General features: G+C 44.2%; 1 protein-coding gene across 1 annotated transcript in view; it reads right to left on the bottom strand.

The window, feature by feature from the left end:
- LOC137439633 (protein furry homolog-like) overlaps positions 1 to 22,662 on the bottom strand; it is a 162,862-nt gene that overhangs the window by 109,069 nt on the left and 31,131 nt on the right. The window contains exons 2-8 of the mRNA XM_078768349.1: positions 6,658 to 6,830; positions 6,442 to 6,495; positions 6,197 to 6,336; positions 4,375 to 4,471; positions 4,177 to 4,256; positions 3,190 to 3,270; positions 1,514 to 1,682 (exon numbers count right to left, since the gene is read on the bottom strand). Of these exons, the coding sequence (XP_078624475.1) occupies positions 1,514 to 1,682; positions 3,190 to 3,270; positions 4,177 to 4,256; positions 4,375 to 4,471; positions 6,197 to 6,336; positions 6,442 to 6,495; positions 6,658 to 6,830 (794 nt within the window). The remainder of the gene's footprint in view (positions 1 to 1,513; positions 1,683 to 3,189; positions 3,271 to 4,176; positions 4,257 to 4,374; positions 4,472 to 6,196; positions 6,337 to 6,441; positions 6,496 to 6,657; positions 6,831 to 22,662) is intronic.

Here is a 22,662-nt window from a genome sequence, read left to right as displayed (position 1 = left end):
CCCACACCAAAGCTAAACAGAAATTGTTAAAGAACAAAGAAAAACAGGATTGAAACTGGTAATAAAGCTCCAACTGGTATCACATTTATTGAAAGGGAAAGAGATAATGATGTATGTCCTGAGCGGTAGCATCAGATCGATGACTTCAACCAAGGTCACTACACCTTTGGTGCTCATGTCGGTTCTGATCAAAATGTTTGAAGCTGATACTGATGAGCGTCTGCTCTGGTTTTGGGAGGTTGGTGACTCAATTCCGACCCTGGCCGGGTCATACCAAAGACTTCTAAAATGGTATGTGCTGCTTCATTGCTTGACACTTAGCATCTAGATTCTAGAAGATAAAGAAGAGACAAACTCCTTTGGTTGGCATCCATGGGGAAAAGGAAATTCCTCCTTATTTGCCTTGCTGAGTGTCGAGAGAAATGTGATGTCATAAAGATGGCACTACTGGTACCCAGAGGGCTCTGGGAAATGATGTCACCCCTCTTATAAAGATCAGTGGCTGTGTTTATCTGAAGTCAGGTAGGGCGTTGTCTCATCTATTTGCCGACATGCATGCCATTTGTGTTCCAGCTCTTCCATGAGCCTTACACCCTGTAGAAATTTTTATTTTCAAACACTACAGGCCAACTTTGTGATGTCACTGATCATTGGACCTGCAGTATGAACTCACCAGGAAGGCTGAAAAAGGGCACCGACACTGTTTGTGCAATTACATCGATAGTGGCGTTCTAAGGACGAGACACTCATATGTCTGGACCCTGTGAACATTTCGCAATTCCTGAGCTTTTGCTGGTGTCTTCCAGAGCATGTCATTAGAGGTGATGTTGATATGCAGCTCCATGTTCATCGAGTGAGGGATTTCTGACAACTAAGCTTAGCACCCATGGCACAACTGGCCACAGCTCGCTGAACTTGTGCATCCAGAGAGGTGGGATCTGTATACAAAAGTTTGAGGAAATGCTTAAACTTGTGTATATAGACACCTTCCTTAAAAAAAAAATGGTAGATAATTTTTACCAACTGCAAAATAATACCTTCTGTATCTGTTAAACTGCCAAAATCAAGACTCTCTGCTCACCTTCACTCCTTCATTCCTATTTTCTCCCACCTCTGGAACAAACTCTCTCACTCTCTTCAATCCCACTCCTCCCTCCAGGTCTTTAAAACAGCTGTTCACCACCATCTCTTATCTTCCCCCATCCAAAACCTTGATCTTTTCTACCCCCACTAATTTCACCCCAAATCCACCTTTTTGAAATACCTACTTCTTTCCTGGAAGTCCTTGGTGTCTTTGTGTTTTATACTTCTCCCACCCCCTCCCCTTTCCCACGCCTCCTCCCCCCAAGCCCTTTCCCTCCCACACATCTCCCGATGTCCCTGCTGTCAAATGTTGTGTTTGTGTGCTTCCCCTTCTCTGCCCATCTTGTCTACCGCTCCCCTTTTTATATACTTTGTTTGTCTGTTTGATTTGTTTGTGTGATAAATGTTAGCTTTCAAAGGAAAGCTGTACCTGCAAGAACTGAAAAGACGCTTCAAATTCCTCAACAGGGTACATCTTCACACGGAAGAACTTGAGGCCCATTATAAGGCTGATGATGCTCTGTGAAAGCGGTGGTGAAGGCTCCTTCTGCCTGAGCTCCCGCAACTCAGTCACAAATTTTTTCCGCACCGTCTGGAACCTGAAATATCATCACTCACGTTCAACGTCTGCCAAATTAAAACAAGTTGGTTTTACCAAGTTAAAATTTTTTTAAGAGTTGAAACTTTAGCCTGTGGCAACAGTTTATCAGCTTATGCCCAAAAATATTACAGAAGACCTATATTAAATGAATGCTTATTTTTCTGGCTGGTATCAGCCGTCTGAGGGCTGGCAGGAAAGAGACGCATGCGCAATCACCTCTGAGATATCTCACCTGGGTTCGAATTTCGGTGCTACTATAAAATGCCATCCTGGTGTTTCGTGTGCAGAGCAATGCATCAATGTGTAGTTGTGTACGCCATCCATCTGAAGGACTTAAAGCCAGACAACCCATCTGCCAGCAATATTTGTGTTGGTGGATGTTATAGATTCCAAGGTGTGTTTTGCATAGAGTAGGCGAGTTATCGCCAGAACCCTGAACCAATTACAAATTCCTGCCAGCCACGGCCAGTCAGTCACAGAAAGACTTGGGCCTGAACCTCACCCGGCCAATCCCACAAGGCAGAAATAATTGGGGTCGTTCAAGAAGAGGAAAAGTGGCGGTGAGATCAGCATGCCAAGCTTCATGCACATCCAAATTAAGTATCGATTATTCCAATTTAGTTCCTTTTCTTTACAGATATTCATCTCATCATGCACGGATGTGAAACACGTACATTTTTGAAAAAGCACAAAATTGAAGTTGTTCATTTTGTTACTTGGTTCTAGTTTATTTTAAGTTGATGTGCACAAACGTAAAAACAACCTCCATCCAGACTTATGCAGATCTACTCGTACATCCAGATTCGACCTGAATCGAAGGTGTCATGGTTAGAGCATCCGCCCCGAGTCTTGGAGGTCAGCGGTTTAAATTTGACCCCAGCTGAGTCATACCAAATACTTGAATAATGGTATGTGTTGCTCCTTCCTTGAGGCTCAGCATTTTAAAATGATACAGCACAGACAAACAACAATAGGTTGGCAATACTAGCACTGGTTTTGTTGGGCCTGCAACGAAGTTAAAAGAAAGAGAACTCATTATCTACCCATAGTTTTGCATCTGTATTTACCGAATACAACACAGATGGGGAGCCTCCCAAAACGATCAAAAATTAATAAATAAAAGGTTCAAAACAAAAAAGTTTGGAACCCCAGTTACTCCACTACTTCAATAATTTCTGCTTTAAAAAATAAAATAAGATGACGAATCCAATGAAGAATCACAAAACAAAAGCTGTCAAGACCTATGACCGTGTGAACGACTTTCAGTCTAAATGACCACAGGGATTTACATGGATGGAGAAAACAAAACAGGAACGATAAAATTTCCAGTTATGCAAACACCCAAAAACAAACATTTTGTAGTCCTTTTACGTATTCTTAAAAAAAAATTATATTTCTGTATGTGTGAAAATTTGCTTGTACCTCCAGAGAAAAAGAAAGCTGGGCACACATTCTACCTTCGGGCACAATACTTCCGCATATGGCACATGTATAAACGGACTTACTTTGATTGAGCCAGAACTCCGATCACCTCTGCATAAAGGTCAGCAATGATGTGCATGTTCCCAGTGTTGGGTCCTGTGTATCTGCAAAGCCAACGACGACGCGCAAACCACAACTACAATCACTCATATGAATGAGCAGGCCCAGAAGATATATCACTATGGAACATTACAGTCGTCATAGTTGCTCATCTCAAACCCCCTCCTGCTGCATCAGTGTGCCAACAGCTGAAGGTCATGAACGTTTCATAGCTCGGATTTTATGCTGCACAGGTCATTACTCCATCATAGGGTGCTGCCAAAGCGGCCTCGAGTCAGGACAGGAATTTACAATTTTGTCAGGTAGCGGCACACAATGGCCTACTGTTTTCTAAAGGCAACATGGTATCTTCAACATTCGCAAGCGAACGTTAGTAGGAGACAGCCGGGCCTTGCATCCCTTCCAGGAGTCGACATACTCAGAGCTGCACATCACCATTATGACAAACAGTATGGTTGGGATTCAAACCCAGTCTGAACAGTTCGCAGGTGAGTATGCTACCTCTGAGCTATCCTGTTAGGCCCAAATAAGTTGCTGCAGTGACTCGTTTGATAAAATGATTTGGCACTTGGTAAGCATACTACTGTTTATGGTCATCATTGCTCCCGCATGATCCAATGCTATACTTCGCAAGTCTGATGACCTCACAGCCAAAGAATCCACGAGCCCCAATGGAGAAAAGGAAATATTCCACCGCAATTCCACCAAGGTTCCCAATGTTATACATCACCGATTATCTACATCTGCAAAACGTTATGGAACTTTCATGGTTGTGATGATCCGCAGCCAACGAGATATGGTGGTGATAGCATCAGCATTTTTTGCAGCAGATTTGTTTCGCTTAGCCGTGTGCTTCGGCCATTCAACAATAGCGTCACAAAACAGGCATGCATGCTCCAGACGCAACAACACCTCGTGCATCAGGAGCACCCAGTCCCTTTGATACATACCCCTCACGATACTTGAAATGCTTGAAAGCGAGAGTCAAGACTTCGTGAACGAGCGAGTCTGGAACTGGGTGCATGGGAATCTGAAATGACAACTCTCAGAAATCAACTGAATTGATAGCTCGTATACAACTCCCGATCAATATATTCATATTAACGGAGCACAATGCATCAATTGAAAGTGACAACCAGATGGTCTACCTGCTTCAAAACCTCAATGAGAGCAAGACAGAAGATGAAGTCGATTGCAAGATCTCGCCGTTCAAACAGGTAGTCGCGGTCGCGGTGCTGTTCATCACTGTGGACAAGAAAAACACGAAGGACTCAACAAATTACACGGGCTCCACTGAACCCACCAAAAAGCACGAAGGCACGAAAGCTTAAAGTTATGGAACCCAGGCAAAGTTACGATGCACCGTTAATTCCAAATGTTCCTTTAACACCGACGCCCTGTTAAAATTTGTTGATGCGGCGATGCCGATGAAGAAGTGCGATGTGGATTCGGAGAGGAAACAGCAGGCAATGACCTAATCTATTCGAAACACACCAATGCTTAACCTATTCTTCAATGTGCTTTAGTCTTTATTGTTTAACCTATTCGAAAATGACAGTGGAAGAGCGAAATGGTCGTTGACCAAGTACCATTTACTTATGCACGGATAAACCAATAAAAGATAAAATAGCCCCGAGGGGGACGATGATATTTCCCCCACGATTTCAGAGAAGATTTTTTTATAAATCACCTGAATTTGAGGCGAAACCCCCATTTCAGCCTCTTATATGGGGGTGGATATGGACAGGAAGCACAACCCCATGAGACCTTAATGTTCTGATGTATCGTACCAAATTTAGTCCATGTCGGTCAGGTAGTTTGAGAGGAAAATATTTTAGTGAATAATGAGGGATTAGGGGAGGGAGCACGTGGCTCCCTTTCCAGGAGAGACACAGCCATGGGGAGCACAACTTAAGGTCAGGGAATGGTCACGATGCCGAATGGCCAGCTTGGTCTGGATCCGGTTGTCAGTTTCTGAGAGGATTTTTGAATCAAATACCAATATTTCGAGTAAACACCCCCCCCTCACCCCCCCCCCCTGCCCTTTCACCATCTTTAATTGGGCAGATTCGGTTGGGGAGCATAACCCCATGAGACCTTGCTGTCCTGATGCATTGCACCAAATTTGGTCCATAATTGGTCGAGTAGTTTGTGAGATGTTTCAATCAAATATCAATGGACATACATACATATGTACGGACGGACACCAGGGACCCACTCTATGAGGTCATTTCGGACAACTAATCTAAAAATATCACCAGAGATTGCATTCATTTTTTATTACGTCCATCTAGTTATGATGTATGATAAGGACAGGTTAGTTTAAAACAGGACAAATCAACATATCATGAATACATGAGATAGAGAGTCAGGCAGGGGATTGGAAGGATTGAGAAAAAAAAAATGAAGGAAAGAGAAAATAAAGGGAGTGTTGTGTAACTGCATTTCCCCGTCCTCCAACCTCCCCATCCCCAACAACCATAAAGCATTATATTCAGATGGTCTCCAAGGTGGATTAAGTAAGGTTGAAAATATGACAGTTAATATTAAATATCAGCTCCTTCACTGTCGTGTGACCAGGAAACGAGTGCCATACCGGCCATTTCCGCATGAATCCTGACCAACAGGATGCGCCTGCCACACACCAACCATTCTGCCATGCACAGAAGCAGATCTGAAGAGGTGGCCAGGATAATTATGAGGAAAGGGGTAATTCACTCATCTGAATATGTGCATGCTGAAAAAGCAGGTTCTACTGCATACAATAGTCTCCTTTAGTGGAGGTTATACTGTGGTTTACTGGCTGGCTGGGCATCATCAGTATGAAGCGAATGCCCAACGCGCCCCTGCCCACACCCTCAACTTTTTCTCCTTGAATCAAATATAAACTCCTTCAAGATTGTGAGACAAGGAAATCAAAACATTAATTGATAGTTAATATTGTCAACACAAATTAGCAATGCAGCCTACCCTTTGACCTTGGCACTGCCACGTGGTTTGTACTCGTGTGCCTCGTCATCCGAGCCGTTCTGCCTTTTGTACCAGTCAATGAGGGTCCGCAGCAGGGATGGCAGGCAGTACTCAGCAACCGCACTCATGGTACTCAGCAGCTGAGGCGCACACGCACTCACCATCAGGATCGAGGACAACCCGGCACAGCACACTCCGACTCGTAAACCCCAAAACCTGTCTGACTTCTCGTGCCGCAAACTCACTTGATCGAATTGCAGGTCCTCTCCACGCTGCAGCGACTTTGAAAGCAAGCGTTCCTGCAAGAAAAATGGAAAATTAATTTAAGCCTTTTGGCAAATGACCTAATCCATCATTTTCATTGGGATAAATCACTAAAGTACAATGGACCAATTAAGATGGAAAACAAATTGCGAACTACAACAGGAAGTCAATGTCCCAGTTCTTCAGGAAATTCTCACCAGAGGTTCAGCCATGATTACTCCAATCTTTCTTTCTGCGTGTGCCGTGAATTCTGCAAAGAGGCTGCGCACCACAAATTCGCCCGGCTTTCCCTCGGTAGGCACGCGCAACGTTCTGGGCCCAGCCATCTTGCTCGCTGTACCGGAACTGTCCTCATGTGCTGGTGATGCACCTGCAAGGCAAAGGATGATGGAAATGCAGCGAGGAAAGTGATGTGTGTACCCACAGAAGGAAGTTAAGAGAATTACATGCCAAAGGAGGAACGTGTCGTTCACCTTCCCTTTAATCATTTTCACTTATTTTTATCTTTTCCTACCCAGGTAGTCCGCCTGTCTCCTGACACAAAGCCAATAAAGCAAGCACACAAAAGGCATATCACAGACGCACCAAATTTGGATCTGCTATTTTCACTTCCCAAGCAGCAGACTCATACGGGCTGTCGTATCGGACCAACGATTTTTTAGAGATGGAGAGGAGGCGTAAACCAAAATGAAATTCGCAAATTAAGCTTTTATGATGAAGTAGTAAAGAGATGTTTAAAGATCAATGACAAGGTTAAACTTTAGTGATCAGAACCTCCAACAACAAGGAAGATAGGAAGTAGAGTTCAAGGGGTTAGATGACATTTTACTGGATAAAAAATAGGGGACATGGTCGAGGAAAACCTTGCTGGCATAACATATAACACTTGGGGCACTGGGCTCGTCATACAAGCCAATGAGAAGTGAAGGGAGAAAGAAAAATTGGAACTTTATTCATTCTAAGAGCACAGGTAAAAAGAAAATAAATAAATAAATAAATAATGGGATTTTTTTCTTTTCTTTATCTTCCCCAATTTTTTCGAATTGACAATTCCTATGGAAACAACAATAAACATCCTTGTCTTAATTGCACCGTCAAGAAAAAGGAAGAAACTATAAACTCTATTTCATTAAATATAATCTAACAATTTTGAAAAGAAGAAAAAAGCGGAAGTACAGCTCTTTTGGTCGTTGTCAGACATATTTGACGATAGCAATAATTTTTACCTCATCTATATATATAAAACACAGTGTGTGTGTGTGTGTGTGTGTGTGTGTGTGTGTGTGTGTGTGTGTGTGTGTGTAATGTTACCGATAGACTCCTAAACGGAGAGGTTTACGTGCTTGATATTTGACATAGACATGGCCATTGAGCGTGGGACGAACATGGCCGAACTCAAAATATTTGACGATCCATATTTTTTATTCATATTTACCTCAGCGCATTTCAGCGCACGGAATCAACGGAATCAGAGCAGGTGGGCGCTGATTCGCTCAGAGCGATCACGTGATGACGCTATGACGCTATGACGCTATGAACGATATGAGTCATGACGCTATGAACGCTATGACGCTATGAAAAAAAAAATCGCTATGACGCTATGAAACGCTATGACGCTATGAACGATATGACCACTATGACGCTATGAAAAAAAAAATCGCTATGACGCTATGAAACGCTATGACGCTATGAAAAAAAAAATCGCTATGACGCTATGAAACGCTATGAACGATAGACGCTCTGAACGCTATGACAAAAAAAATCGCTTTGACGCTATGAAACGCTATGACGCTATGAAACGCTATGACGCTATGAAAAAAAAAATCGCTATGACGCTATGAAACGCTATGACGCTATGAACGATATGACCACTATGAAAAAAAAAATCGCTATGACGCTATGAAACGCTATGAACGATAGACGCTCTGAACGCTATGACAAAAAAAATCGCTTTGACGCTATGAAACGCTATGACGCTATGAAACGCTATGACGCTATGACGCTATGACAAAAAAAATCGCTCGCTTTGCCAAGGGGCTCGCTCCCCCCCCCCCCCCGCCGTTCCTCTCCCCTCCCCCTCCCCTCCCCCGCCCGGCAATGCCGGGTACTTCTGCTAGCTTCTTATATTTAAAAACAGGTATTAAAATGCAGGGATGGAGTCTGGCTTAACTTTTTTCTTTTTAATCAACTCCACAAATTTCACGAATATAACTGAAACAAATGTAATGTATAACAAACTAGCATAAGGCTGTTGGTTATATAGATGACAAAACACCTGTTTTACCATTCCAACTTGCTCCCCCAAAGTATTTTGACCAGTAAGACAGTCATGGCAATGAAAAAGAAGAAACTTTAAAGAAAGCTAGAGGGAGAGAGAGTAGGGAAAGAAGAAGAGAGTGTGAGAGAGAGTGAGAGAGAGAGAAAGTGCGAGAGAGAAAGTGAGAGAGAGAAAGTGCGAGAGAGAAAGTGAGAGAGAGAAAGTGAGAGAGAGAAAGTGAGAGCGAGAGAGAAAGAGAATGTTGTCACGGGGAGAGTTAAGAAGAACAAAGACATTTCCAACAGTGAAAGTGAAGCCTTGTGAGAGCAGCAAAAGGAGATGGAGACATTCAAGAGATGACCAGGAATTTCACACATTTTGGAAATGTTTTTGGAAACAATCTGCACAAAGCAAACATGGACTGAGGGCATAGTAGAGGTGGGGAAAGAAGGGGCCAGAAAGGAAATACAAGAAGAATATATGTATATATAATTTATAAGTAGAAAAGCTTTCTTGGAATGACTTGTCAAGGCCATTGCCACTATTGGTCATCAAAAAATATAGAAATAATAAACTAAAGGCACAAACTTCAATAACATCGTAGCCGCTATGACATAAACCATTGTTTCCGTGGAAAATACGTCGATGCTATAACTGCAGACGGTAGTTTTCTTTTAAATCAATGAAAAGTTTCCAATGACTTTGTGGGAACTAAACACACAGGAAACGGTTTAAGGATTCAGAACAAGCTACCAACAGGACATGGCAAACAACAAATTTCACAAAAGAACGTTAACCGCCATAGGAAATGAGGTGCGGCTGACTTTTTTGTATGTTAGTCCTTCACGGAGAAAAAGTGCTTGGAGGTGATAAAAAAAAATTGTTCATCTGATCCAGTGACAAATGCAATGGAGAACCATAACTATCCCTTCTACCTCCACCACCGAAGGTGGATGGAGGTTATGTTTTCACTGCTGTCTGTCTGTCTGTCTGTCTGTGAACAGGATATCTCAAAAAGTTGTGGACGGATTCAGATGAAACTTGGTGGACATGTTGAGAGTGTGACAAGGACGAATCGATTTCGATTTTGGTTCAGGCCCGAATCCATTTCCGGCCCATCAGTGGGATACAAAAAGTAAACTGTTCAGCCTGGCGAAGGTATGCGTTCGATCGAGTGCCATCCTAGTTTGTTGGTGTTTTGATGACAGCAAACAGTGTTGTGTACAATTAAGTTTTGCAAAATCAAATTATACACTGCACAGTCAGACCCCGGCATTCACGGACCCCACGTATTCGCGGTTGATAACATGCAACCTGCTTCGACATTACCGGATTTGTGCCGCGGTTTTTCGTCTCTTGCGCGTACCTCTGGGAACCCCTCCATGCCCTTAGGCCCCTCCCTGGGAACATGAAAGGATTTTTCTCTTATAAGAAGGGAACTCTGCAAGAGAATTTTCAGAGAACTCCACTCAACTGTTGTACTGCTGTGTATTTGTGATATGTAAATTTGTCCTGGATCGAGGAGGGGTTTCTCCGCAACAACTGAATAAATCTCTTAAACAAAGTGAAGTCAATGTCTCACAACCTGAAACATCTCCAGACATCTACCTCTTCAACAGGTACGTACACTTGTCTCTAAGCTGTGTAGACTGGATTTGAATCTCAGTGTGTGCATGAGTGTGCATGCGTGTGCCTCTGCCGCCCCGAGGATGTTAGGGTTAGTATGTATCCGTATGCCAGCATTAGTTGGTGGGCAATAAAGATCACATGGTGTCCTTCACGAAGAGTAGGTGAGCTGTTGCCAGCACCCTGAATAAATTACAAATTCCTGCCCCAACATTGGTGAAAAGTCAGGTCTAGTAAGCCGGTTCATGAAAGAATTGGGCCAAGCTTCCCCTGACCAATCCACAAGAAAGTGGGAATAATTGTGGCCTTTAAAGAAGAAGAAGAAGTGGAAGGGGAAGAAGAAGAGGAGGAAGAGGAAGAAGAAGAGGAGGAAGTAGAAGGATTGATTATCATGCGAGAATACTACTACTCTAATTCTTGGCCATTAACATGCAGGCACTTTTGGATTCTACAAACACGTTTGCACATCATAATGACACATGAGGCACGAGAATGGTCTTGACCACCTCCGGTTTCTCCAAATACCTTAATTTTTCCAACAGCTCCCTGAGTAATTAATTTGAGCTCTCTCTCTGACCATCTTTCATCAAATTTGGGAGCAATTGATCAGAGCCTGGCCTTTAACTCATCAAACCCTATGTGGCTCCTGACTTTTGTGCCAACCAGTATAATATATACTAGTGGGGTCACCCGTGGGAATCCCACGGGCATGGACGTGTGTGACATTTCGACATATTGAGTTGGATGCTGCACCTGTTTCACAATAACACACACACACACACACACACACCTCGTTTTTTCATTTCTGTATCTCACAATTCGGTCTCTCTCTTATTCACACACACACACACACACACACACACACACACACACACACACACACACACACACACACACACACACACACACACACACACACACGTACACCGACACACATATACACATACACATACACACACATATATATACACACATACACATACACACACACACACATGCACGCACACGTACACACACATGTACACCGACACATGCATATACACATACACACATATACACATACACATATGGATACACACACATACACATATACACACACAGACACATACACATATACACATACACACACACAGACACACACACACACATGCATACACATACACACACACATGCATACACATATACATACATACACACACACGTACACACACATGTACACCCACACACATATATATATATATATATATATATACACATACAGACACACACATATATACACATAGACACATATATACACACACATACACATGTGTACACACACATGTACACCGACACACATGCACACACATACACATATACACATACACACATGTACACCCCCACACACACATACACACACACACACACACACACACACACACACACACACACACACACACACACACACACACACATATATACACACACACACACAGACATATATATATATACACATACACATATATGCACGCACGCACACACACACACACACACACACACACAAACACATGCACGCGCGCGCACACGCACACACACACACGTCCCACATGTATATATCCCACATCCCACATGTATATACATGTTTAAAGTGTACGTGCCCTTCCCCCCTCCCCCGCCCGGCAACGCTGAGTACTTCTGCTAGTAACTAATGAAATAAAAACGAAGAAATATCTCTGGGTAATTTCCTGAAACTCGGTGAAATTCGCTGAAATTCGCTGAAATTCGCTCGGTGTATCGGTGAAATATTTTATTTGGGCGGTGTAGAATTGCTTCGAACGAAATATCTCTTAGCAATTTCCCATCTGTGTTTCATGTCCATGCACACGTGAAATGGAGTTTGTTTTTGCACACGTGAAATGAACATGTGAACCTTTACTTCCGGATAATAATGTTGAATGAAATAAAAACGAAGAAATATAGTGGGGTCACCCGTGGGACATTTCGACATATTGAGTTAGATGCTGCACATTCAAAATGGTTACTGGCAATTCATCAGATCCAGAAATGGTGCAATGAACACAATTTATTTCTTTCACATAATATGTGGCCCCTCACTCCTCTCCACCTGACACTCTCCTCTCTCCACCTGACACTCTCCTCTCTCCACCTGACACTCTCCTCTCTCCACCTAGCACTCCTCTCCTCTCCAATCCCTCACATTCCTCTCCTCTCCAATCCCTCACCTCTCCAATCCCTCACACACCTCTCCTCTCCAAACCCTCACTCTCCTCTCCAATCGCTCCTCACTCGCCTCTCCAATCGCTCCTCACTCGCCTCTCCAATCGCTCCTCACTCGCCTCTCCAATCGCTCCTCACTCGCCTCTCCAATCGCTCCTCACTCGCCTCTCCAATCGCTCCTCACTCGCCTCTCCAATCGCTCCTCACTCGCCTCTCCAATCGCTCCTCACTCGCCCCTCCAATCGCTCCTCACTCGCCTCTCCAATCGCTCCTCACTCGCCTCTCCAATCGCTCCTCACTCGCCTCTCCAATCGGCTTTCCCCGTCTCGTTTCTCTCGTTTTTCTCCCGTCTCGTTCTTTTTCTTGCTCCAAATCGGCCCGTCTCGCCCGTCGGCCCGTCTCGCCGTCGGCCCGTCGGAATCGGAAATCGGGCCGTCTTGCTTTCTTGCTTGCGCGTAAATAAATTGTGTTCATTACACCATTTCTGGATCTGATGACTTGCCAGTAACCATTTTGTAAAAATGAATGTGCAGCATCTAACTCAATATGTCGAAATGTCACACACATCCATGCCCGTGGGATTCCCACGGGTGACCCCGCAAGTTTGCATTGACGTTCGTCGATGGACTCGTTCGCCCGTCTCATTCGTTTTCTTGCTGCATCCTGTTCAAGTCTGCGTTCTTCATCGATCGTCTCATTCATTTTGGAAATAGAAGTTTCCACGCAGCGCATGAATTGTCACGATCCTCAAGAGGAATTTGTCTCGTAATCATCAAATGATAAATGGCAAGTAAATTATATTGTGGAAAATTTAAAGATTTCAAATCAACCTATTTAAAGTGTATGCGCACATAACTAATAAAAAAAACGAAGAAATATCTCTCGGTAATTTCCTGAAACATATTTTACTTCCGGATAATAATGTTGAATTAAATAAAAACGAAGAAATATATGTCGGCATAATTGTTGACGTTTTTGTGACGACTGTCATCAAACGAAAAAGTAATATATCTTAACGGAAAAGCAAAAGCGAATTTTTAATATATATCGACACGTTGCCGTCGGTGTCATGTTGGGCGGTGTATGATACACCATGACGCGATTTTAAAAAATATATCTCTGCATTTTCCCTTCGTGTGTGGAATGTTCTCAATTATTGCTGACACCGACTCTAAAACCATCGATAAAAATGAAATCATATGGTGAGTTAGATTGGAGATAAAGGCGTGAGAGAGACTCAATGGCCTTGAACTTACAGGCATTTGAGAATTCATTTCGTTCTATAAACGGCAACTTTCATCGGATTTTCTTCTCGTTTTTTTTCAACCGAGTCTAAAACTATGTTAGCGACTGTGAAAAATGAAATGATATATCGAATTTAAAATAGATATCGACACATTGCCGTCGGTGTCATGTTGGGCGGTGTATGATACACCATGACGCGATTTTAAAAAATATATCTCTGTATTTTCCCGCGTGTGTGGAATGTTTGTGGAAAATTAAAGATTTCAAATAAACCTATTTAAAGTGTATGCGCACATAACTAATAAAAAAAACGAAGAAATATCTCTCGGTAATTTCCTGAAACATATTTTACTTCCGGCTAATATGTTGAATGAAATAAAAACGAAGAAATATATGTCGGCATCATTGTTGACGTTTTTGTGACGACTATCATCAAACGAAATAGTAATATATCATAACGGAAAAGCAAAAGCGAATTTTTAATATATATCGACACATTGCCGGCGGTGTCATGTTGGGCGGTGTATGATACACCATGACGCGATTTTAAAAAATATATCTCTGCATTTTCCCGCGTGTGTGGATTGTTCTCAATTATTGCTGACACCGAGTCTAAAAGTAAAACCATCGATAAAAATGAAATCATATGGTGAGTTAGATTGGAGATAAAGGCATGAGAGAGACTCAATGGCCTTGAAGTTACAGGCCTTTGAGAATTCATTTCGTTCTATAAACGGCAACTTTCATCGGATTTTCTTCCCGTTTTTTTTCAACCGAGTCTAAAACTATGTTAGCGACTGTGAAAAATGAAATGATTTATCGAATTTGATTTGAAATAAAACTGGGGGAGAGCAAGACACCACGGGCCTACAAAACAGGACTCAAAGCTATGCGAGTTAATAAAATGGTGGATATTTGTTTATAGCCACTCCCAGAATGGGTGGAGCTATGGGTGGAGCTACTCTGCAAACCGAGTAAGCCACACCCCGGACAGACACCCAACAGATAGACAGACAGACAGACAGAATCATCTACGGCTATTATAATATAGATATTACTACTACTACTACTACTACTACTACAAGAACAACAACTACTACTACTACTACTACAAGAACAACAACTACAAAAACAACAACTACAACAACAGCAACTACGACGACAACAACTACAACAACAACTACTACAACACCAACAACAACTACTTCAACACCAACAACAACAACAACAACAGGCATTTTAAGGCCATTTTCCCTGCTAGAGTGGGGGTTAGCCTTGCGGTCCCCACAACAATCTTCTCCATTTTGCCCTATTTTCTGCATCTCTCCTTGTTAACCCCCTTGCCCGCATTTCTTCTTCCACCATCTTTAGCCAAGTCTTTCTCGGTCTTCCCCGTCCTCTACTTACTTCTACATTCATTTAAATCACTCTTCTCAAACAGTCACTTTCATCCTTCCTCAACACATGACCAAACCATCTCAACCTGTTCCTCTTCACAGCATCAATCACAGGCTGTATTCCCATCATCTTTCGCAATTCATCATTTGTCTTCCTCTCTCTCAACGATACTCCGCACATCCACCGAACCATTCGCATTTCAACCCTTTCCAGCCTTCGTTGCTGCTCTACATTCATGACCCATGTCTCGCTCCCGTAAATCATAACACTTCTCACACATGCAGCATACACCTTTCCCTTCAGCTTCAACGACACTCCCCTCCTCATCAGCACGCCACTCGGTTCCCGAAACTTCTTCCATGCACATCTCACTCCAGCAACCGTTGCCGAGTCTGATCCACCTTCTCCATTCAGCATGTCTCCGAGGTAGCAAAATGTTTTCACACCTCCCAGCTTCACGCCGTCTCCAAGATCCAACTCAACATTTCCTCCATCTGCAGCTCCCTCTGTGCACACCTTACATTTGAATGTAGCTGCCACACTGGTTAATGACCCTCTCAGACCACTACATTTTTGATGAACCCACTTAGCGCACATTGTACATTGAATGGAGTTCACTCCGACACCCTTCCTGCACACAGCACAGGGCCACTTCCCAGTTCTTTCCACCTCACCACATGCTTTACCACTTGCCATCACCTTCGTCTTTCCGATATTCACCTTCAGACCTTTTGTCTCCATACATTCCTTCCACTTGTTCATCTTTTCCTTCAGTCCATCCATACTTTCCGCAATCAACACCAGATCATCTGCATACAACAACTCCCACGGTAAACCCTCCTTTACGTTCTGAGCCAGCACCTCCATCACAGCTACAAATAGTAGTGGACTTAGTACCGACACCTGATGCACTTCCACCTTCACCTCAAACTCACCACCGTTCCCGTCCTTCGTCCTTACAGCTGTGCGCGCTCTTTTGTACATTGCCATCACTACTCTGATCAACCATTCCTCCACTCCTAACTTCCTCAATGCCCATGTCAATACTTTGCGTGGAACCCTATCGAATGCTTTCTCCAGATCAACAAACCCAAGAAACAACTTCTTCCTCTTCTCCATGTACTTCTCCTGCAACTGCCTCACAATAAAAAGCACGTCTGTCGTTCCTCTTCCTGGCATAAATCCAAACTGCATTTCGTCGATCTTCACTTTCTTCCTTGTCCTCCTCTCCAACACCCTTTCCAATACCTTCATTCCATGCTCCAATAACTTTATCACTCGGTACGAGCTACACTCCAGAGGGTCACCTTGCCCCTTATATCAGAAGAGGTTGGGACACCTGTCGAAATTGTTTGCATCAACTTTCAAGGCTTAATTTACTTACATTGCTGCAGAACAGCTGTAAGTTGTTAACCCATTACTTGTTACCTGAAGAAGGCCTTTTTTAATAATATAACTGTGCAATTTATATTATTTTCCCGTTCTTGCTAACCTAAACTTTTTTTTTTAACCTCGAGCAGTTTACTGCTTATCCTTGTACCATTTCAGGTTATTCACTGGACATTAAACTGCGTACATTTCAATTAAAACTGGAACAATTGAGGTGTTCTAAAACTTTTGACTGGTAGTGTATATATATCTACATGCATATGTAAATATATATATATATATATATATATATATATATATATATATATATATATATATTGTTGCGGTTTTTAGAATCTCTCACTTTGTAAATACTCGTAAATAATATTCCATCATTTAAAAGGTTAAAGGTCGCACCCGTAGTTAGGCCATATGCAACACGTAGGCCACCATAGGAACTTTAGTTATTTCCTTAGTATGTGTCAGATAAGGCTGTGTTCCCAATAGTTGAATCTGCGTTGTATTAATCAAATAAGATAGGGCCAATTCGCTTCCTTTCCAACCTCTCTCTCCCAATTCTATTACGCGCCTCCGCTTGCGAGCAGCGTTCGCTGCCTCGCTGAGCTTCTGCTCAAACAAACGCCATTAACCACGCGGTCAAGCTCGAGGAAGTAGGGGACGGAGCGCCGGGAACGAGGCGTGGCCCTGTCAACTCGCCGTCAAGGGCGGAGCCGGTGAGCCCTCGCCAACCAACCAGGGCTGAGGTGAGCTCACTGGCGGGCGTGGTTTCGAAGAGCGCGGATTGATCTCAAAGCGCATTATATAAGTGCGCGCGCGAAGCCCTTTTACGGACTGCGCAGGGGACCGTCGATGATACGGACTCGTTGGGAAAGGCGCTTTATGAACTTATTGATCGGGAGGCGTGCTTGTTTCAAAGGACTGCGCCGGGGATTGCATTGTACGAACTGCTTGTAAAGGACTGCGTGAGGGAGCACATTTTGATACGGACTCGTTGGGAAAGGCGCTTTATGAACTTATTGATCTGGAGGCGCGCTTGTTTCAAAGGTCTGCGCGGAGACGCTGATTGCACGAACTGCCTGTGATACGAGCCATTGATCGGGAGAGAGAGAGAGAGAGAGAGAGAGAGAGAGAGAGAGAGAGAGAGAGAGAGAGAGAGAGAGAGAGAGAGAGAGAGAGCTGGCACAAGCTACGTATTACGTACGCCGCATCCCAGTCCCCCCGATATATGTAACCCCGAGATACGTAAGGTCCGCTCGCGTACGACGATACGCGCGAAGCTGCCTGCCGGGTTTCGCCCGCGGAACCGGAGCCTGGACTGGAGTGGACCGGAGCCGGATCCCATCGCCTGGACCATCTGCCTGGACCTTCCTCCCTTACAACTACAATTCCGTGTGAGTCTGTCTGTTCGTCCTGGGGTCGTAATAAGTTAAGACTGTATAGGTAAGCCTGCCCTGTGTCCTTTTGCTTCTTCTTCTTCTTCTTCTTCTTGTACATGCTTTCCTTTCCTCTTCTTTTTGCTTGTAAATAAATTCACCATGTTATTTCTTGGTTTTTCCCGAATCCGATCGCTCCGTCCTTTTTCAATTGAGTACCTGTGGCACGATTTGGAAACCGCTCAGGATCGGGTTAGTCTTTGTTAATGGCTCAGGCCGCGGATTGCTAACCGCTCGGCAATTTCCATCTGATCCGTGGTTCGAGCGGGAGTTATTTCCCTGCTTTACGGTCAGGTTAGTAAGTAGGTATTTGGGACTTCATTGACCAATCACCCTAGCTAATTCCGACCGGAAGGAGCGTCATAGCTTCCAGGATTGGGGGACAGCCAGCTTAAAAGACAAGGGGATTAACCCCCCCCCCCTTGATAAGGGGAGAGCCGACCCCCGAATCCGCAACAATTGGTGTCAGGAGTGGGATTGGACCCGAACCAAATTATAATACATCTGAAAAAAAAAAAAATTTGATCGAAATTACGAGCGGCCGAAATTTTTATTAACAACCAAATTGGATCGTGCCATGGATAGTCAAGGCGATCGGATGCCGGTGGGGGAGATAGAAGAAGGGTTAGAGTCAACCCAGGACCCCAGGGAAGAAGTGGGAGAGATGGAGGAGGAAGGCAATGAGGGTGCAGCAGTAGGGGTTGCAGGCGCGCAAAATGGCGGCGCCTCACACATGGCGGCGAGGGCCGCGCCCGCTGCGCAAAACGGGAGGATGAATGTGCAGGACCTCATGGCGCAGATTCATGCAGCCATACAAATGGGGAATGAGGGATTAAAAAATGAATTGGGAAACCGCATACAAAAATGTGGGGAGACCATTGATCGCATGTTGAGCAAGGAGGTCGCATTTGTACGCGACGAGGTAGCGCGGCTAGAGGAGCGCGGGTTGAGCGAAGTTGAGAAAAGCGAAGTCACGTGGACGGGTATAGAAATCGCGACCCAGGGTATGGGAAAGCCAACGGCCGCAGAATTAAAAGAAATTTTTAAAAGCGTGCCGTCGGTCGTTGGGCTGGGAAGAGAAATCGAACAAATAGTGGAAATTGGGGCGGAAGAGACGGACTTAGAAAAGCACTCGCGGGAGGAAGAAATGGAATGCATGCAAAGTCTGTGGTTACATCGTGATGTCGTGCTGCATAACCAAATGGAAAGTTTGCAGGTGGTGGAGCGAAGAAGAGGAAGCGCCAAGGTGAGAAGGGCTGCATATGGTGCTAAAAGATTTTTCGGGAAAGTGTTTAGCGCAAAAATAATTTTCGCGCGCTTGGGATTCCAGCGTAACCCGGGCGTTCATGGAAGGTCCTTTGTGCGCTGCGTGAGTGGAAATGGCACGCGTGTAAGAAAAAAGTGTGCGCCGAGGAGTGAGTGTGTTACAGAGTGTGAAAGTGGGTTGGGTGAGAGTGATACAGAGAGGGAGATGGTTGTGGAGCGCGTGATTGGGTGTGCGATAGGGGATTGCACACCCGTGGGTAGGCGTGCGCTGAGTGGGTGTGCAAGAGAGTGCACACCCACGAGTGGTACGGAGTATGTACCGGGAGAGTGCGCAAGACGGTGCGCGAGAGAGGTGTGTTACGAAGTGTGTGATAGCAGAGTATGCGAGGGGAATGAATGCACAAGAATGTGCGCGAGAGGAATGCATGGAATGCATGGAGTGTATGGAGCCGCCTGGATGTGCGAGTGAGAAAAGGAACGCGTGGTGTGAGAGTCGGGGATCGACGTTGACCGGGGCAGCGGTTAGGCCAACGTTTAGCCGACGCGAGCTCTCGGGACGCGGTGTTCTTTGTGTGCTGCGGGGGCCGGCCGGGTTCGGTGCCGCGTCGCTCCTGCACAGAGCGCCGTGCACGATTCGGGCCGGGCTCCGCCCTGCACGGTCGGTACCGCGCTTTGCCAGGCAAAGCGATCGGCCCGGTTCGAGGGGAAGGAGAAAGGTTCGGAGGGAGGCCCCCTTGTGGTGGCGGCGTTCCGGCCGGGCAAGGCTGGGCCATCGTGCATGGGAGCGAAACGCCTTGCGCCGGTATGGTGCCTGGAGTCTCGGTCCGACAAAACCTCCTCCCCAGAATCGTAAATGCCGGACGGACCCAACCACAGGAGACAGACCAACCATCCACACGGATAGCCGGCTTTTCGAAGTCGAGCTATGGAAATGCATTTTCCCCGAGAGGCTCAAGTATAGTGGACTGGATAGCGATAGTGATGGCGATAGTGATGCAGAGGGATGGTAGCCATACCATCCCTCACATCGTATTTTGGGCAGAGGAGCTATAGGTTTATGGGGTGGCAGTGAAAACTAGCCCGGGAGGGTTAGGATAATGGATAGGAATCTAGAAAGATGACCATAGGTGACTTGAGATTTAAGTAGTGACAATTGTACCTGTAGTGGGGACGTAGAGTAGGGTAGTTGGTTGATAATGACGTGGGATGTGCATAGTTTAATGGGATGACTGGGAAGCACGAATCTTAGAAGGGCAATAGATAGATAGGTGGACGGCAGGCTTAAAAGACAAGGGGATTAACCCCCCCTTGATAAGGGGAGTGCCGACCCCCAAATCCGCAACAATATCTATATGGCAAAATTGGAGTGGGCAAAAATTTCTCCCAGTCGATGTCAGAGACTGGTAGACAGTTATAAGAAACGCCTACTTGAGGTTGTTTCTGCCAAAGGGGGCAATACCACCTATTAGAGCCAAGGCTGTACTTACTTTTTCCACATGCGAAATTTGCATTTATGTTTATTTAAATTATACAATGGACTACAAAATGTAAATGTTTCATGATATTTGTTATATTATATCACCTTTATCTATCAATATTGTTGAAATGAAGATCAAATAGTTGTACGTTGAAATATGTTGAAAAAGTCAAAACTTTACCTGGGGTGTACTTACTTTTTCACGTGACTGTATATACGAGGTGTGTTCAAAAAGTATGCGACCTTAATTTGTCGTGCGTAAACAAATGAAGCTAGGGAGGCGTTGATTGGTGCACGTATGTAGGCGATCCTAATGCGCACGCGAGAATTTTTTCCCACCTGCAGAAGCTGTCATTCGACGGCAGACCGCCGATGAGTGAGGAAGTGGAAGTGAGCGCCGTCGGATTTTCGTTTTTGATAAAATGACGGAAAAACTTGAACAACGCTACTGCATCAAATTTTGTGTAAAGCTTGGCGATTCCAAAGTGGAAACGATCCGCAAGATTCAACAGGCCTTCGGGGACGAAGCAATGAGCACCACACAGATAAAGGAGTGGTACAACCACTTCAAAGATGGCCGCACATCAGTGGAGAGTGAAGCACGTTCGGGTAGGCCCTCAACATCCCGAAATGAGATCGTCATTGACCAATTGAGGACCCTGGTGATGCAGGATCGTCGAATCACGATCAGAGAACTTGCAGACGAGGTGGGCGTCAGCATTGGATCCGTTCATTCCATTATGAAGGAGGATTTGGGCTTCAGGAGAATCTCAGCGAAGTTCGTACCAAAGCTGCTAACGATTGAGCAGAAGCAACTCCGTTTGGAGATCGCACAGGACATGCTGGAGACTGTGAACAGCGATCCCAGCTTCCTCAACACAGTGATCACTGGCGATGAGTCCTGGGTTTATGGGTACGACCCAGAAACCAAGTTGCAGTCATCACAATGGAAGCATCCAACATCCCCGAGGCCAAAAAAGGCAAGGCAGGTCCGCAGCAACGTCAAAGTCATGCTGACCGTCTTCTTCGACTCCAGTGGCGTGGTTCATCACGAGTACGCACCACACGGCACAACCATCACCAAGGAGTATTACCAAGAAGTTCTGCGTCGCCTTCGTGACGCTGTGCGACGCAAACGGCCGGACCTGTGGGCAGCAGGCAATTGGCAGCTCCATCACGATAACGCACCCGCCCATTCTTCACATTTGATACAGAGTTTCTTGGCCAAACACAACACACCTGTGCTTCGTCAGGCTCCCTACTCTCCCGACATGGCTCCGTGTGACTTCTGGCTTTTCTCCAAGCTGAAAATGCCCCTGAAAGGGACCACATTTCAGTCCAGAAAAGACATCATGCGGAATGCGACGGACCAGCTGTGCGCCATCCCAAAAGAGGCGTTCCAGCGCTGCTTCCGACAGTGGCAGAACCGTTGGGAGAAGTGTGTGGCAGCCCAAGGGGACTATTTTGAAGGAGATTAGTGTAAGTTTGTTGTATCTGGATACGAGTATTTTTTTATGAACAAAGGTCGGATACTTTTTGAACACACCTCGTATATATATATATAATTATATATCATATATATACATATATATATAATTATATATACATATATATGTAATTATATATACATATATATACATATATATGTAATTATAATATACATAATATATACATATATATATAATTATAATATACATAATATATACATATATATATATATATATAATATACATAATATATACATATATATATATATATATAATATACATAATATATACATATATATATATATATATATAATATACATAATATATACATATATATATATATATATAATATACATAATATATACATATATATATATATATATATATATATATATATATATATATAT

Source organism: Myxine glutinosa, chromosome 14 (assembly GCF_964187855.1).
Source record: "Myxine glutinosa chromosome 14, kmMyxGlut1.1, whole genome shotgun sequence".
NCBI classification, from domain to species: Eukaryota; Metazoa; Chordata; class Myxini; order Myxiniformes; family Myxinidae; genus Myxine; species Myxine glutinosa.
This window is presented reverse-complemented; position numbering and strand designations above follow the sequence as displayed.